General features: G+C 48.8%; 1 protein-coding gene across 7 annotated transcripts in view; it reads right to left on the minus strand.

The window, feature by feature from the left end:
• Kcnma1 (potassium calcium-activated channel subfamily M alpha 1) overlaps nt 1-16,165 on the minus strand; it is a 756,236-nt gene extending 740,071 nt beyond the window's left edge. For all 7 annotated transcript variants that reach the window (XM_004624076.2, XM_004624075.2, XM_004624064.2 and 4 more), the window contains exon 1: nt 15,646-16,165. In XM_004624076.2, coding sequence (XP_004624133.1) covers nt 15,646-16,008 — 363 coding nt within the window. In that variant the 5' untranslated portion in view covers nt 16,009-16,165. The remainder of the gene's footprint in view (nt 1-15,645) is intronic.
• Nucleotides 16,166-16,225: the final 60 nt, after the last annotated feature.

Here is a 16,225-nt window from a genome sequence, read left to right on the forward strand (position 1 = left end):
CTCTCTCTCTCTCTCTCTCTCTCTCTCTCTCTCTCTCTCTCTCCTGCCTCCCACTTCCTCTATGTGGCATCCCACCCACCGAGGCCTCTCGTGCAGCTTAGACTGAACTTCTCGAGCATGGTATCCTCAGAGAGGGCAAACTTCTTCTGCAGTACCCAGCTTGCCTCAAGCAAGTGTTTCACAGCACCAAGAGTGAAGCCTCTGGAGTTGCACAGTGTCACTTTCAGTCCATTCTGTTTGCTACCAGTAAGTCACAATCAGCTCCGACTCCAAAGGGCCACCTAAACCGTGAATAGCACAGTCACCAACAGCCTTTTCTGAAGACCAGCTGCCACATGTCACTGACTAATCCACACTCACTGTCCATTCTCCAGGACCAAAGGCCAGGCACAGGCCAAGAACAAAGGCACCTGTGTGGGCAAAGGAGGCAGGCTGGCTGTGCAGCAAGCTAGCACCGTATCAGATGCTCAATCCCTCACGTGGTGGACGAGGAAGCCTCCCAGGAGGGTGGCACAGCCAGCAAGGTAAGTAGGCATGGGGAGTCAGTGTCAGGAAAAGGCACACATTTGGATATGCAGGCCTCGCGATACGTGACCCAGAAGTGCACTGCTCATGACAATGTTGTGAACAGTGCCTTTAGCGGAGGAGGAGCAGGGCCCACCCCAGGCCTTCTACTGCATCTGGATTGTCCCAAACCACGTGAAGCCTGAACCACGCCACCCTGGGCCCTGTGGCAGGCCTGGTCACCAGGCTGGTAAGGGACAGCAGCACCTGCACAGGCAGCTGGCTACTGCCATCACTTCCCATGAAGACCCCAGGATGCTCTGCTGTGAACACCTGGGATTACAAGCATGCATCACTATACCTGACTGTGCACTGTGCTTTTAAATCTTTCTATGAGTGTCTTATACCAATCCAGCTAGGTGTGTACAAATGTCACATACATGGGTAGGCAGGCTGAACACTGCACAACTCCAGGGGGCACTATTCATGACCACAATGTGGATGCTGAACCTGAAATCATGGAGTGCGGCTACTGGTGCTGCCAAAAGACTAAACGATGTCTTGCACCACCCTACATCCCTGGGAAGAGGCCGGCCATGCAAAGAAAGCAACACCAACTGAGCAGCTGGTCTCTGGCTTCTGGGGGCCAAAACTTCTGCTCCTTCACAATCTCCTCCATGAGCACACACACAAACACATGTATGAAAACACACACACACACACACACACAAAAGCACACACATACACACACACAGACGCTTTGCTCAAAATTAAACAAGTTTTAGTTCTGCACCCTACTTTTAACATAGCCTATGTATGTGTTAATATTAAAAATAGTTTTCCCCCCAAACTTCAAAAAAAAAGCTGATAACACTCATCAAAAACATGTCCCAAAATTTATTCTCTGCCTCCAGGGAAATGGCACATGCTCCAGTTTCCTAACTTCACAATAGGAATAATAAAAATCCCCACATCCCAGGGTTGGTTTTGAAGATTAAATAACATAATCACCCTAAGGAGCTTAAAAATAGGCTTCGAACTCAAGAAAGTGTGGTCCTAATACTTTTCTCTAACAGAGTCAGTCAGTAGCTCCTGGCCAAGCAGGAAGACTCCCGAGATCAAAAACAGCAGTCCAGTTCTGAAGACAAATGCCAGGCCTGAGAGGGAAGAGAAAGAGGCTGCGAGAGGACTCTCCAGAAGCAAAAGCCACACTGGAGAGGGACAGACGGCCCTGTGGTGCGCAGCTTCCTTTCGGGTGATCAGGAGAGAGCTTGGTAGAGCGGGTTCTGGACGGGTCACAGAGCTCAATGGGCACCACACTCCCTGCTTTCCATTTATCCTCGGAAAGCCCCGCCTCACGCTGAAATAGCATCACACCCCCCTCGAGATAGCTTTTCAGTTTCATTACAGTCTGTATTCTCAGAGAACAAATAGAAACCTTTGTGATTTTGTTAGTTTCCACGCAACTCGGGAGAGATTTGCATGATAACGCTTCGGCTGCTGACTTAAAGAAGGGATCAATTAAAAGTATAGCGCTTGCACTGCCTGTGACTGGGAAATGAAAAGGTTCCCAGAGTTTTAAAAGTCTGTCACATGTGGCTCATGGCCCTAAATCGTGGATTTGGGTCTGCGGTCGTAATCACTACTTACTGTCTGTAAATGTTTAGTTTATTTTGTAAGAAATACTCGGAAGCTGTTTGCACTCTTCAATAAAGCCTCACCTACAACACAGAAGAAAGCAGAAGAGACTGTTGGGGGGATGGGGGGGCTGGACTCTGGCGAGCCGTACACAAGCACCAATTGGTTTAATAATGCCCGAAAGCTACTCGGTGCTCTGTGGTTCTGCGGAGTACACGCGTAACTTATCTGTGACAAGTTAAAATTTCACGTGTGGCCCTGGTAGCACAATCAAATGGATTCTTATGTGACGTAGGAGAGCCATTGCAGTAAGTCCTGGCTCCTCCGGGGAAGGGGGACATTTTATTTCCGAAAGCACAGAGTGTTTTTGTGATCATCCCTCAGGCTACTTACTCCTTTGCTGTAGAAGCCTCGGTAATCCTGTCCCTGCTTTTGGCGCCGAATCCTGCAGGGCACTGGGCTGAGCGGAGCAGCTCCGAGGCTGCCTCTGGGCGTGAGTTAGGGGCAAGGTGGGTAAGCACCCAAGTAAGCTGATCCACACAGACTGTCTTTAATCAGATGTTTCTTTTTATGCCTAACCTCCATAAAGTCAGCCTGTCATCAGGCTGTATCTATAGTCTATCATCAGATGTTTTCAACTACCCCCTCACATCAAAAATCAAAAAAGAAAACTTCCGTGGTGGCGCAGCTGTGTCATTAGAAGTTACAGCAGCCACAGAGTCACAAAGACCTGTCTCCAAGATTGTTTTTAATGACAGGTTTGAGGCTAACTCGTGGGACCTATGCCCTAAGATTAGAATTCCTTAAATATGTCACCTCATCAAAGTCAATATTACAGTTCTGGGGACATGTCAATCAAATGCTACTCCTGTGATTTAGGATTTAGGATTTATAGTAGAACAAAAACTGCTCCCTGGGCCCACTAGCTTATATGACTGAATCTTTGGTTCCTTAAAGGTAAAAATGAAATATATAGATGAAATGATTTAAGAAATGACTTCATATTGAAATCATGAAATCAAAAACATTTTTATATAGGAGAAAATGAAAACCTGAGGGACAGCAACACATCTGAGACACTACAATGACTTCTATGTCATGTGTCAAAATCTAAAAATTCAGTAGTCCCTCTGTCCAGACTGGTGGGGAAGGTTTTGTCCAGCAAGCATAAGGCCCTGGGTTCCATACCCAGCCCCCATAATTATATATATATCTATGTATATGTATTTTTTTAATAAAAGCACTGCCAATAAGACAATGGGCAGAAAGTGGGCTGTTCAATGGGTTCTTCTGTCACCAGTTTGGACACATCTAATGTCCGGGATCTGGAGGGTCTGACAGTCCTCAATGAAGAATATTAACCAACGTAAAGAATGTAGCAAGTATCTGTGTATTCAAAGTGGTTGGGATAGATATATAGTTGCATTCTCTTAATGAATAGAATGATTTGTTCTAATGGTGTTTGTAAATAGGATCACAAGTCCGCATCTTGTACAGCAATTAACCACTAAGAAGAATATATGCAGTGTATTATTTGTTGAAACTGTACTTCCGATTTGATTTGAAAATGTCTCATTGCTATCTGTTTATCAATAAAACTTTGGAAAAAATAAAAATAATAAAGAAAGAAAGAAAGAAAGAAAGAAAGAAAGAAAGAAAGAAAGAAAGAAAGAAAGAAAGTAGCAAGCGGGCCAGCGAGATAGCTCAATGGAGTAAATGGCCTTCTTAGGCAAGCTCAGAGACTGCGGTGGGATCCCTGGCACCACATGCTGCACCAGCCCCACTCCCAGGGTGGCCTGGGCCAGCCAGAGTCCGGGCATGGTGGTGTACGACTATAATCCCAGCACTGGGGAGGCTGAAAGCAGGAGGATCACCACCCGCCCCAGCTGTGTAGTGAGACCCTGCAACAACCAAATACATTAGAAAAGAAAAAACGTAGCAAGGAAGGAAATGGGCCCAGAGACAGCACCGCTAACTTAACTCCATTTTATAACAACTTTTGTGACTTCCCTGTTTTGTAAAGTCTTGATCTTTTCTGTAAACCCACACCTGTGCCAGACCATAAATTGTAACTGTTCGCCCTAATTAAAAGATGTTCCTCAGCTCCCAGAGAAATAGATTAGACTGTAACCAGATGCCTTTCCTCAGTATGGGCAGCCAGGACTAAACCACCTTGAAAGAATCCCCTTTTTGTCCCCCAACCCTGGGGTTTTTCACCTTAAAGGTTGTGCTTTGTTTCAACTCAGCGCGCATCATTCTCCTTAGCTTGTCTGAGGGAGTGTCGCCGCTGAGCTCAGCTAATAAAGCGCTCCAAATTCTTCCTTTGGTTTTAGTGTCTACTGTGTCACCGCGGCGTGACACACTGCTCATCTCCCTGTCTCCAGGCACGGGGATGCATCACAGAAAGCCCGCCATCTTAACCATCTTACAAGGTACAGTTCAGTGATGTTAAATAGATTCACCCTGCTGTGTAACTGAACTCCAGGGCTTTCCCATCCTGCAAATGTGCAACTCGGAGCCCATGGAATGGCGCTCCACTGCACCCCAGCTCCTCCGTCACCACCTTGCTTGTTCCCGTTTCTAGGAGCTCGACCTCCACAGCCGCCACATGGAAGTAGGACTCATGCTTTGGAGCCTGGCTTATGTCACTTCACCTAATGTTCCCTAAGTCGTGCTGCCCATGTGTCAGAACCTCCCACCTCCCTACAGCAGAACAATGTCCCTGTGTCCAAGCCCACCGCTTTGTTTATCCACATATTTGCTGGTAGATACTTGAGTGGCTTCCAAGTTGAGTCGCTGAGAATAAGGTCACTCTGAACACGGGTGGACAAATACCATTCCAGTCCCTGCTTTTAACTTTTTTCTATATAACCAGAAGCAGAACTGATGGATCATGGGATAATTCAATGTTTTGTTTAGTTCAGAGCATTTTCTATAGTTTCCATACTATTTTGCATTCCCACCAACAATGCCGGAAGGCTCCAACTGACATTTCCACCCACGTGTATGATTTTTTTTAATTATTATCATTATCGCAGCCATCCTAACAGGCATGAAGCATCTCTCTTTTCAGTGTTTCGGCATGGCCTATATCTTCTACCGTGAACATATAGCACACTCAAGATTAAGAACAAAAATGTAAAACACTGAAGTTGAAAAATAAATCTAAGAGGGAAAATAGGTTGCAAATGAACTTAAGAAATAGATTTCTTTTTTAAGAACATGGAGTTCTCTTGTGGGTTCCGCTAGAGACATCATTCCTAGACACGTCCAGATTCTCTAGTCTGATTGGCTGTGGCTGCCACAGTCCAAGGAGAAATGGCTGTAATTCACGGGCAGCTCATACAGTTCCTCTAAGCACCAGGAGGAAAGTGCTCCCAGGTGTACCAAGGAGAAAAACAGTGTGTAAAGCGCCCGCCAGCTAATGTTGGCCATAAAAATCCCCAGCAGCTGGGTAAGTCCTTTGCCCTCCCAAACCTCTCCTCCAAGCCTGAGAACCCTCGCCACTGACCCCCAGTGACTGCCACTCTCCACTGATTATCACAATCACAATTTCTACTCTTGTCAAAACCAACCAACGGGGAAACAAGAGGAACACAGTAGCTTCTTCCAAATTCTCCTGCTGTCACATAACAGCTAACAAAGAGCCCCACAAGCTTGTGCCTTTTAACATCTCAGCCCTGCGGCCAGCCACACAAAGCCCATGCTACCAGAAGATTAGCTGCAACTTTCTCTTTGAAAACCTTAAAACTTTCCCAAAACGAAATCATTCTGCCTCCTGATCTTTATACAGCATTTCACTCCTCGGAGGTAAAATCATTTGATAGGATTTTTTTCCTCAAGACAGAGATAAAAGGACTAAGACAAAATTTACCCAGTTATATATTTAACCTCAAACTTCCAGAATAGAAATCTGTGTTTCCTGGCTGGCCCTTTCCCTCCAGCTCCGATTCCCCCTTGTCTTCTCCTCCTATATGTTGTGGTTTGTTAGTTTCTTTCATCCAGCACAATAAAGGTGGTGACAGTGGTATTTTCAGCAAAATAGAGGCAGTGCTGCCTGGAAGCCCCAGAAAAGAAAGGAGGAACTGGGAAAGAGTCAACCTTTAGTCCTAAGGAGCAGGCCTATGCAAATGAGGCCACGAGATTCAAGATCACTCTTCTTCTTCCTTTAGACTCAAAAAAAAAAAGCAGATTCAGATTCAGTTTCAGTCTCCTTGACAGAAGATGAGCACCCTACATCTGGATTCTCTCCTGGCCCCAAAATCTCATCTGCCTGTGGCCAACCCCACAGCTAAAATGCAAAGGAAACGAAACTTTGGAAATACCCAGCATGATAAGGAGCTGACACTGCGACCCAGAACAGCCACAAATCCCTACCCACAACTTGCAATAAGTTGGAAATAACCCCAGAGGACAATTTCAAGAACCAACAGACAGGATGAGCCATTGCACAAGCTTTGAGGAAGGGACAGGGAACATCTCACGACCTCAGGTGAAGGGAAAACCAGAGGAACCACCAGACAGGAAAAGCTGCCTCTCAACATCTGGCCAAAGTTATGCTGCATCCCAAAAGCAAAAAGAAAGAAAAAAAAAAAAAAAAAGACTGGGCATGGTGGCGCATGCCTGTAATCCCAGCACTTGGGAGGCTGAAAAGAGGAGGATCACTATGAGCCAACCTACCTTGTGAGACCCTGTAGATGCTGTATTAAATTCATAAAAAAAAAAAAAGTTATGTGGCATCTCAACACTGACCAACTCAGCACCTTGTTGGCCTGGACTTAGGACGGTAAACATTTCCACTAATTCCTGTTCTAAGTGCCTTGGAAAGAGACAAGAACAAAGCAATGAGAAAAACCAGCTGGAGTTCATTCTAAGGTAGGGCTGTCCCCAAAGGAATGGTGGCCTTGGGACATCATGAGCCCCTGGCTTCCTCGGGGAGTGGTATGAAGCCTCTGGCACTAGGGAGGAAGCTGAATCTGGGGCCCTAAGGCCCTCCCATTACTGTGGTTTCTGCTTCTATAGGCAGCTGAACTCCATATATCAAAGTGCCGCTGTGGTCTGCCAAACTGCAAACTCTACCCACAGCTCTCAGTCACTAAGTTAATAAGAAGAGAGTCCAGTCTCTAAGAGAAACAAGCTAGCAGGAAAACAAGACAAATACTCAACTTTAATTCTCAACTTACAAGGCCAGGAATATACCCCAGTGGCCCAGTGCCTGCCTGGCAAACTCAAAGTCGTGAGTTCAATTCCCAGTAGCCCCCCAAAAAGGTCAATTCTCAACTTGTAGTCACCATCCAAGCATTCCTGCAACCAGCAGATAATCTGCCTTCCGATGACTGTCAGAGATGAAGACCCACGGTGGCAGGGCAGTTTTGTGCAGTTAGACGTCATCTTAAAAACAATTTAACTAGAAATCTTGCCTTACAAACTCTTACTGAAGATACCATGGTCCCAGACATGAGCCAGTAAAGACAGAAACATGAAGTCACGAATCTAAAATTTTGTCTAAAATAAAACCCTTCTTCCTCAAGTAAAAGTAAACTCTGAGGGGCTGGGGAGATAGCTCAGTAGAATTAACACTTGCCTGGGAAGTGCAGGGTCCTGAGTTCAATTCCTGGTCCCGCAAAAAAAAAAAAAAAAAAGTAAACTCTGACAATCAGGAGACCTATGTAGCATTTCCTTTCCTTGCCTCATTCCCAAATGGAAATATGTTAACCAGAACTAAAAAACAACCCCCTCGGAGTAAGAACACTAAAGTACAAAGCGAAGGAAAGAATACAGACTTTGGGCTGAGGAGATAACTTGGTGGTGTAAGTGCCCTCTTAGCAAGAGCAAAGACCTGGGTTCCATCCCTGGTACGCCATGCCTGCCACCAAGACCGGCTGTAGTGGCGCACGCCTGTAATCCCAGGGCTGGGGAAGCTGAAACAGGAGGATCACTATGAGGCTGAGCTGCATAGCAAGACCTTGTAAAGAATACAGACTTTGGGATCGGGGAGATGGCTCAGTAGAATAAGTACTTGCCTGGCCAGCTCAAGGGGCTGAGTTCAATCCCCGGTTCCAAAAAAAAAAAAGAATACAGACTTTGGAAAATTTGGAGGCAAGCATAAGAAACAGCACAGAAAAACATAAAAGAGGGTTAGGAGTGGGGCTCAGCAGGAGAGTATGTGTTTAGCATGCACAAGGCCCTAGACTCAATCTCCAGTGGTGGGGGGAAAAAAAGATGAGAAAGTAAATGAGATGTTTTAAATAATTTCAGCTTTGGCCACGCACGGAAGCATTAGTCATACAGGTAATGAGATGGCTCAGGGAGATGATTCCCAGCCTCAGCTTGAGGACGTAAAGTGTATCCATTCTGGGCCTGGAGCACCAATTACACCTCCAAATTAACAATGAGACATAATGTGCCAAAGACAATTACCAAACAATGCCCAACACAAGGAAAATTCTCTCTTAAAGCACACAGGCTTCTGAAACTTCCCTCCTACCCCAGGCAAGCCAGAGTGGGGTGGCAGGAACAATTCGAGCCTAGGAATAAGTCAAACATCATTTTGTCACCAAACCAAGACCAACCCTTTTATCCATAGCATCTGACAAATTACCACCACCCGCAAAAAAAGGACCATTTGCATCCATCGCAAGCCAAATAGCCCCCAGACTGCCAGAAAGTGGCTCCCCACAAGTGTGCTTGTGTCCCCAAGTTCAGTTCCTGCCTTCGCAGAGTCTGCAGGCAGCTTAGCTGAGCATGTGTCTCCCACCCCCAGAAGAGAAGGGCTTTCATCCCCGCTCACCCCCACACTAGGTGCCAAAGGACTAGGAAGCCAGAATCACATCCTCAGTCCTTTCTCTGTAGCACCTTGCTCCATTTCTGCAATATAACATGCACAGACTCTGCAGTAAAAGCAAAGGCCACAGGAATAATAAGAACCAGAAGATTTAACTGCGCACCTACTACACACAACTCCTATAGGGAAGCCTTTTAAATTGTACTTACAAAAGGCTGGGGTGATAAAGCAAAGAGGATGAATGATCCCCTTAGACAATAGAACAACAGAAAAAGAACATCTTCCAGAGAAAGTCCCTGGAAGTCTGAGCTGTGAAAAACCTTGCTATGGTGAGAAAAAGAGTTGCTTTCACTGTTGTCTGCTGGAATTCTCAAAAAGTACAAGGGAGAATACACACACACACACACACACACACACACACACACACACCACTCATTGATCAGTTTCCTTTGGTGCTGGACACTCCTGGAAGGGCCCACCCAGGGCCCTATGGAAAACCAGGCTGGTCGTTTTGCAGACTCCAAACACACTAGGGGAGCAGCCCCCAGCTGGCTCCCCAAAGCGTCCACACCAGGCGACCCTGGCTACACCCCTGGTCTTTAATTTTGCGAGATGGTGGTTTGGCTGTGTTGCCCTGCTGGACTTCGGGAGGCCGAACCCTTCGTGGTGTGACCAGCTGGCACGAGAAGCAGCCCGCAGATGGATGGGCAACTCAGAGACCACACCCTGTCCACTCCAGAAGGCGGCTGTGGCAGCAGCAAGCCAACCCCAAAGCCACAGCGCCTGGGGATCATCAGCAGGGGGCCGCCAGCCTCCCCCGCTCCTGCGCTCCCCTCCTGGCTGGCTGGGAGCTTTACTTGTCATACTAAGCACATATATCTGTGATGGCTTGGCCGCAGCATGGGAGGGCACCAGACCCTCACAACTCAAAGTGTGCCCTGTATAGCCTCCACGCAGCCAGAGAAGTGGCAAAAATGCAGACCCTCGGGCTGCCTGGACCTCAGCATCAGACTCTGCATTTTAACAACTCCCTCTCAAGGTAATTAGTGTGTATATTAAAATTTGATAAGCCCAGGGACTTGCTGCTCTTGGGTTGCCCTGAGTGGCAACCTTCAGCTATCCGAACAGAACATTCCTTGGGCCTTCTGTCCAGAATGCTGCCTCCAGGTGCAGTGTGAGGAGGGGATCCCGAGGCTCTGTGTTCCCACAGTCAAAGCAGCACATTAAAGGCTGTTGATCTGCTCTGTGGTCTCAGAAAGGCAGTGGAATTTCAGAGCTTTTTCAGGAGGCTTGGCCAGGCCCAGCCCCCAGGGATGTCTCCATGAGACCCACTGTCCTCCATCGGGGCATCATGGCACGAATACAGCTCTGTCACCAGAACCACAGAGGCACTTCTCCAGGGGCTCTGAGGTTCTGAAGTCATGGGAAGGTGGTGTTAGCTACTGTGATTCTCAGATTAGCAAGGCCACTGCCAACTGTGAGCTGGGACACCCTGGCTACCCACTCTGGAAAGGAGGTCCTGGCATTGCCATCCACTGCTAGGTTGACTGCTATAATGCCAGCCTTTCTGTCCCCTGGGCAGAGATAGCACAAGCAAACACTGCCTGCTCCCAGGCGCCCACTGAATATCCCTATCAAGGGAAGAAGAGAGCAGTGAGGCAAGACAGGACCACTCAGCCTGGCCTTTGGCATCCTTTCATTCCAGCCAAACAGTGGGTAAGTCTTCCTTTCCCCCTGCGCAGGTTTTCGGGGAACCCAAAACCAGGCCCAGCCCAACACTAGCAAAAGGAAGTATGAGTCCCAGGAAATGTTCTGCTGTGGTCCTGGTGAGAAAACCTACTTCAATCAGCTGTTGCCTATTAGGATCCCAATTTGTAGCTCAGGAAACTGAGGCACAAACCCCGAAAGTCCTTGGTGGAGGTTACAGCTGGGCAAGGCTGCTCAAAGCCAAGGCAGTTTAGCCCCTGCCTCAACCAGCAAGGCTTCCCTAGATCTGTGATGTGCTTCTCCAAGGGGAGGCTCGGCCACGTGCCTGCTCCTGATTCTTCCCAAGGTGACCTCAAGGACAAGGGCTCCACGATGCACATCAGGCATCTGTGCTGTTCCAGGAGCTGTCATGGAAAAGCTGAGCTGGGTAGATGGCACCCAAGACCATCATAACATGCTGCAGGCACAGGTTTGGGAGCTCTGAACTTGGGGTAAAAAGGGAATTTGTCCCTTCTCAAGGGTACAGATGCAGGACGGTCACATCCACCCACCAAATGCCAGCCCTGATGCTCCAGAAGTCCAGTACCCCCACCATCAATACCTCACCCACCCTGCCAGGTCTGCATCCATAGAACCTTCTAGGCTGCCCATCCTTGTCATCTCATCATGCAATATCCAAGATCCAGGACCCCAAACCTCAGTCAGACTCAAACAGATTGTTCAAAGCACAACAGCAGACTTGCAGGTCTATAGGCTTCTTTGGGCTCAAAAATTCTATTAGTTATAGACTTAGACCCCTGGGGGGCCAGAGTTTCATGAATCAAAGAGAACATAAATTCATTGCTTCCGGAAGGTAAGCTAGCTCCCACTTACAGGAGGCCTGCTAAGTGCCAGCTATTTGCTAGACAATATAAACCCACTGGTGCCAACATTCCTTGTAGGAAACCTACAAACAAAAAAGTATCTTCATGCTCCTTTGACAAAAGAGAACACGAAGGCTTAAGCTGACTGCCAGCCACAGGTGCCCGGCTTGTGGGCAGGAGTTCCAGCCCTGAACTTGGGTATCTGACTGCAGTCTGTGGTGTGCTAACGGGTGCCTTTCCATCGAGCGAGCCAGGAGCGGAGAAGCACAGGGCGACAAGGGCAGGTCAGCTGGTGCTCCCCCGTGACTGGGCCCCGAGAACTTCTCCAAGGCCATCCCAAGTAATCTCATCACGAAGGACTATCTGAAGGTCATCCTGTGCAGCCGATCCCAGGACAGGACGGGTGAGAGGAGGCACCAGGGCCAATGTGGAATCAGGAGATCCAAGGCCCTGAAGCTGCAGCCCTGACTGAATGCGCCTGGCTGGACCCAGGGTAATTACCAAGCAGTAATGGGATCTGATATTTATGCTGTATTAGTCACGAGCCCGATAGAGAAAATGTGTTGTTTTCTCAGACACAGCCATGGAGACAGCACCTCAATAATTCATTACACACAGACCATCCTTGATCAAGCCCAAGCTCCTCCAAGGATGACAGCTCAAACACAGAACAACAGGCCCCACACAACCAACAGCCCCATCAGGACACCAGCCTCAGTCTCCCCAGGGATTCACAGGGAAGTAAACTGAATACCAGCAGATGAACAAAAGGACATACAGACATAAAAATAAGTCCAAGGCTGGGTTCCTAAAGGGACTGCTAAACTAAAAATGCACCTTACATAAAATCCCAGAACAGGGAGAATGTACAGAGTCCAACCTTCACTTTGGACAATCAAGGAAAGACAGACCAGGGAGGTTAAACGGCTTCTTCAAAGTTGTCCCCTTATTCAGGCTTGCAAGGAGTTTGCCAAGCACAAACAAAATTCAGCAGCTCCCTGTTCATTGTAATCTTATGACTGGAGTGGACCTCCGAATGTCAAGGCCAAACATAAAGAGAACTCTAATGAATCCATCGGGGAAAAAAGAAAACAGCACTGTGCAAAAGTACAGCAAAGAACACAGCACTGGAATGACTGCGCCCCAGTTCTCAACGGAGAGAAAACATACTAAGCTGTTTTCTTTACCTCTTAAAAAAAAAAAAAAAAAAAAAAAAAAAAAAAAAAAACCACCTTCCCTTCTCTTCAAAACTACATACTAAAGTCACTGGCTATACGCTATTTGGCCAAAGGTACTCAGCCAGAGGCTCCTTGTGACACATCAACAGTCTCAGGTTTCTCTGATCAAAAAACGATGGTGCAGTCCTAGACCAAATGCACGTGATTTCGGAGCTCCCTGCGAAGCTTCTCTCTGCCAGAAATCCCAAGTTGAAAAGGCCTGCTCGAAGGCCTGCTCTTCCGGGGATGCCGGGATGGTGGCTCCTGCTCGGACCAGAGCCATTCTAGATGGTCAGGCAAGTCAAAGGATGAGTAGTGCTCTACAGAAAGGTAGCTGAGGTTTGCTCAGAAACGCTAGAACTAAAATAATCGTTCTCAACTGGAGCCAAATACTTTCTTCTGCACCAAGTCTTGTCAAAACTACCAAATACTTGGAAAGCAGAAAGAGTGAAGTTCCTAAAACAAAACTGCAAAAACAATGTAGACCTCAAGGGTAGGAAGAAAAGCTTATAAAAAGCCTGACTTATCATCACGGGCTATGATGGCCCAGCTACACACAGTTTAGTTAAAGAAATCAAGGCAGGTATTATGAGATTTTGAGGGCCATAGCTTAAAATGAGCTCACAATATCAAAAATGACTGGATCTCATTCAGTACAGGCTCCCTTCTTTCCAGTTAGGCGTAAATCATCTCCCATCCCAGCCTGATTCCTTACAGAAACTTCCAGCACATCCACTCAGCCGGTCTTAGAGCTACAAAAGATCGCCAAATATATATGGATTGTTTTTCCTAATGACCATTGCCAAAAACCTACTTTCTTAAGAAAACCAACAGAGGCTGTGCTTGGTCATCTCTGAGGAAAGAGTTCTTTCTTGCAAACTGTCTGATGAGCATCTCATGACAAGCACTGCAGTGGCATTTATGTTCTGGCCCTGGAGGAAAGACGTTGTAGAAACTGTATTTAAAACCCCAGGATCACAAAACCACCACATCCTATTTAGACTCATTGAGAAAAAAAAAAAAAAAAAAAAGTTTTCATTAAGATCAAAATTGCCCACTTCTGCAAAATGGAAGGTTGTTAAAAAGTTCAACCAAAGCAAGCTATCTACAGAGTATTTTAGATGCTTGCAACTGAACCATCTTTTCCCTTAAGGGCAATTGCAGAATCTCAGTGAAGGGAGGAGGGGGGCGGAATTCCCAGGACTGAAGCCTGTAGGGGAGGTAGAAGAGAAGGAATGTGTGATAAAAAAGCGCTACAAGAAACAGTGCAGTTAAGAGCTGGGTGAGGCGGGGGCACCACAGGGACTGTGGCTAGGACCTTGCTTCCCAAAGGGCTTCTCTGGAAGGTAAAAGGTCTTCCTCCTTGAGAAGCAAGGGGAACCTCTGTCACCCTGAAGGTAACCCCAAAGGTGGCTCGCAATATCTGGAGCCCTCCAAGGAGGTAAGAAGAGAGGAAAGGGAGTAATGGTTTTTTATTTTATTTCTCTCCCTTATTCCGACACACCCGCATTTTCCAAAACACAAACGTGCTGCCACAAAACACAGCTGAGCTCCAGCACCCAACGCGATGTATAATTAATAACCAAAATAAAGCACTGGGGTTCACCTTTGCCTTTTATTATCAGCCTTCACCTTGAACCCCTAACTCCCCAATGTCCTCCTTTAGTGGCCAGGAAGCTGCTACAAGTTGCTGCACCCCGTAAAGTTGGAGGGGGTTCGAGATTAACTTTATCAGGAAATGTGTAAGCATTCGGGTACTAGGATTTGCATCTGCCCGGCCCTCTCTTCCCCTAGATATCTCCACCCTCTCAAAATATGGGTGCTACGAAGTCTTCCGGGATGGTATCAACTCAACAAAAAGGCAACTCTTTCTCTTTTTTTTCCAGGTTTTTTAAAATTATTATTCTGTGGGTTTCTATCAAACACTATCCCCTTTGCTCACCCCAGCCACTGGTGGAAGACAGAAAGGGACATCTCAAGGGACACGGCCGCAGACCAGTCAGCCAGCCGAGCAACCATACATCTCAGGCATTGTGAGCCTGGTGCGGTGGGCGTTTGAGCCAGGAATAGCCCAAGGCGGCATCTAGCCGGAAAGGGGCTCGCGGAGACTCCGCGGCCTCTGCCGACTCTCAGCTGGCGGCCCTCACACTCTAGCTCAGCGTGGCTGGTGGCATTTCCGGGGACCAAAGCGGGTGGCCTTGGGGGGCGAGAGTATACAAGAAGCCGAAGAGCCTGGGGTGGGGTATGTTCTATTTAAAAAAAAAAAAAAAATTGAAGGAATAGAGCATCGCATTTGCCACCTCGCCATATCCCTAAAGTGGCAACCGCCCAGGTTGCTCCAATTCTGGGATGGGTCTCCCCAACTTTCTCCCCACCACCACCACCACCAAGAAACACTTTTCGTGGCCATGATCCTCCCAAGGGATTCCCTAGCGTAAAAGATTTTTTCCCTCGCCCAAAGGTCCTTCCCTTCTTTCGGACCCCAGGAACTCATCCGCCCCAACAGGTTCCCAAAGTGCAGTGCGGGCTGCCGCGTTCCCCTCGCCCATCTCAAGAAGCCCGGCCGCGGCAGGTGAGCGTGGCCTCAGCTTCCTCCGTCCCAGTGGGGGTGGCTCTCCTCACCCCACAGCACAGCACCTGAAAGGCGCGCGTTCCCTACCCAGGTTCTGATCGCAAGTGCCAAGAACCCTACAGTAAATAAGGGGATGGGATCGGCGTCCGGGTCCCGGAGCGCACCGACCAGGGGCAACTCCTAGATCCCGGCGCGCCATCCGCCGCGCCAGCCTGAGGGCGCAAGGAGCTCGGAGGGCAGAGAGGCTAAGGCTGCGGGGACGCAGGCTGCGCGGCGCGCGCAGGGCGAGGAGTGGGCTGCGGCGGGTGCCGGGAGGCGGCGAGGCGGGCGCTGGGGGCGGGTGCCCGGGGTGCGCGTTACCTTCGTCTTGCCCCCGCAGTGACAGCAAACGGTCCACAGGTACTTGAGCGTCCGCCAGAGCAAGATGATGAAGAGGCCCCCGAAGAAAGTCACCATGGAGGAGGCCAGGAAAGCCCACCACATGCGTTGGCCCCGGCTGTCGCACGGCACCTCCATGGTCACCGGGATGATGAGCGCATCCATCTTGGGCTCGTGGACCGAGGACGAGGAGGAAGAGGAGGAGGAGGAAGAGGAGGAGGAGGACGCGTCTAGGCTGAGATGGTTCGCGTGGATATTGCTGCTCATTCTAAGACCGCTGCCTCCGCCGCCGTCGCCGCCGCTGCTACTACTGTCGCCACCGCCGCCGTCGCCACCATTTGCCATAGCTAGCAGCGGGCGGCCGGCGCAGGGGCTCGGGGGAGCTCCTCCCGCCGCCAGCGCCACCCCGAACACCCATCCACAGCCATGTTGCTGCCACCGCGGCCGCCGCTGAGCGCGGGGAGGGGGCGGGGAGGCGCTGGGCTGGGGCGCTGTGCGCGACCTGGCGGGGTGCGCGGGGATATATACAGCCGGCCGCGCCGCCCGCCCTCCCCCGGCCGCC

This window comes from Octodon degus, unplaced genomic scaffold (assembly GCF_000260255.1).
Source record: "Octodon degus isolate 3935 unplaced genomic scaffold, OctDeg1.0 scaffold00005, whole genome shotgun sequence".
Classification (NCBI taxonomy): domain Eukaryota; kingdom Metazoa; phylum Chordata; class Mammalia; order Rodentia; family Octodontidae; genus Octodon; species Octodon degus.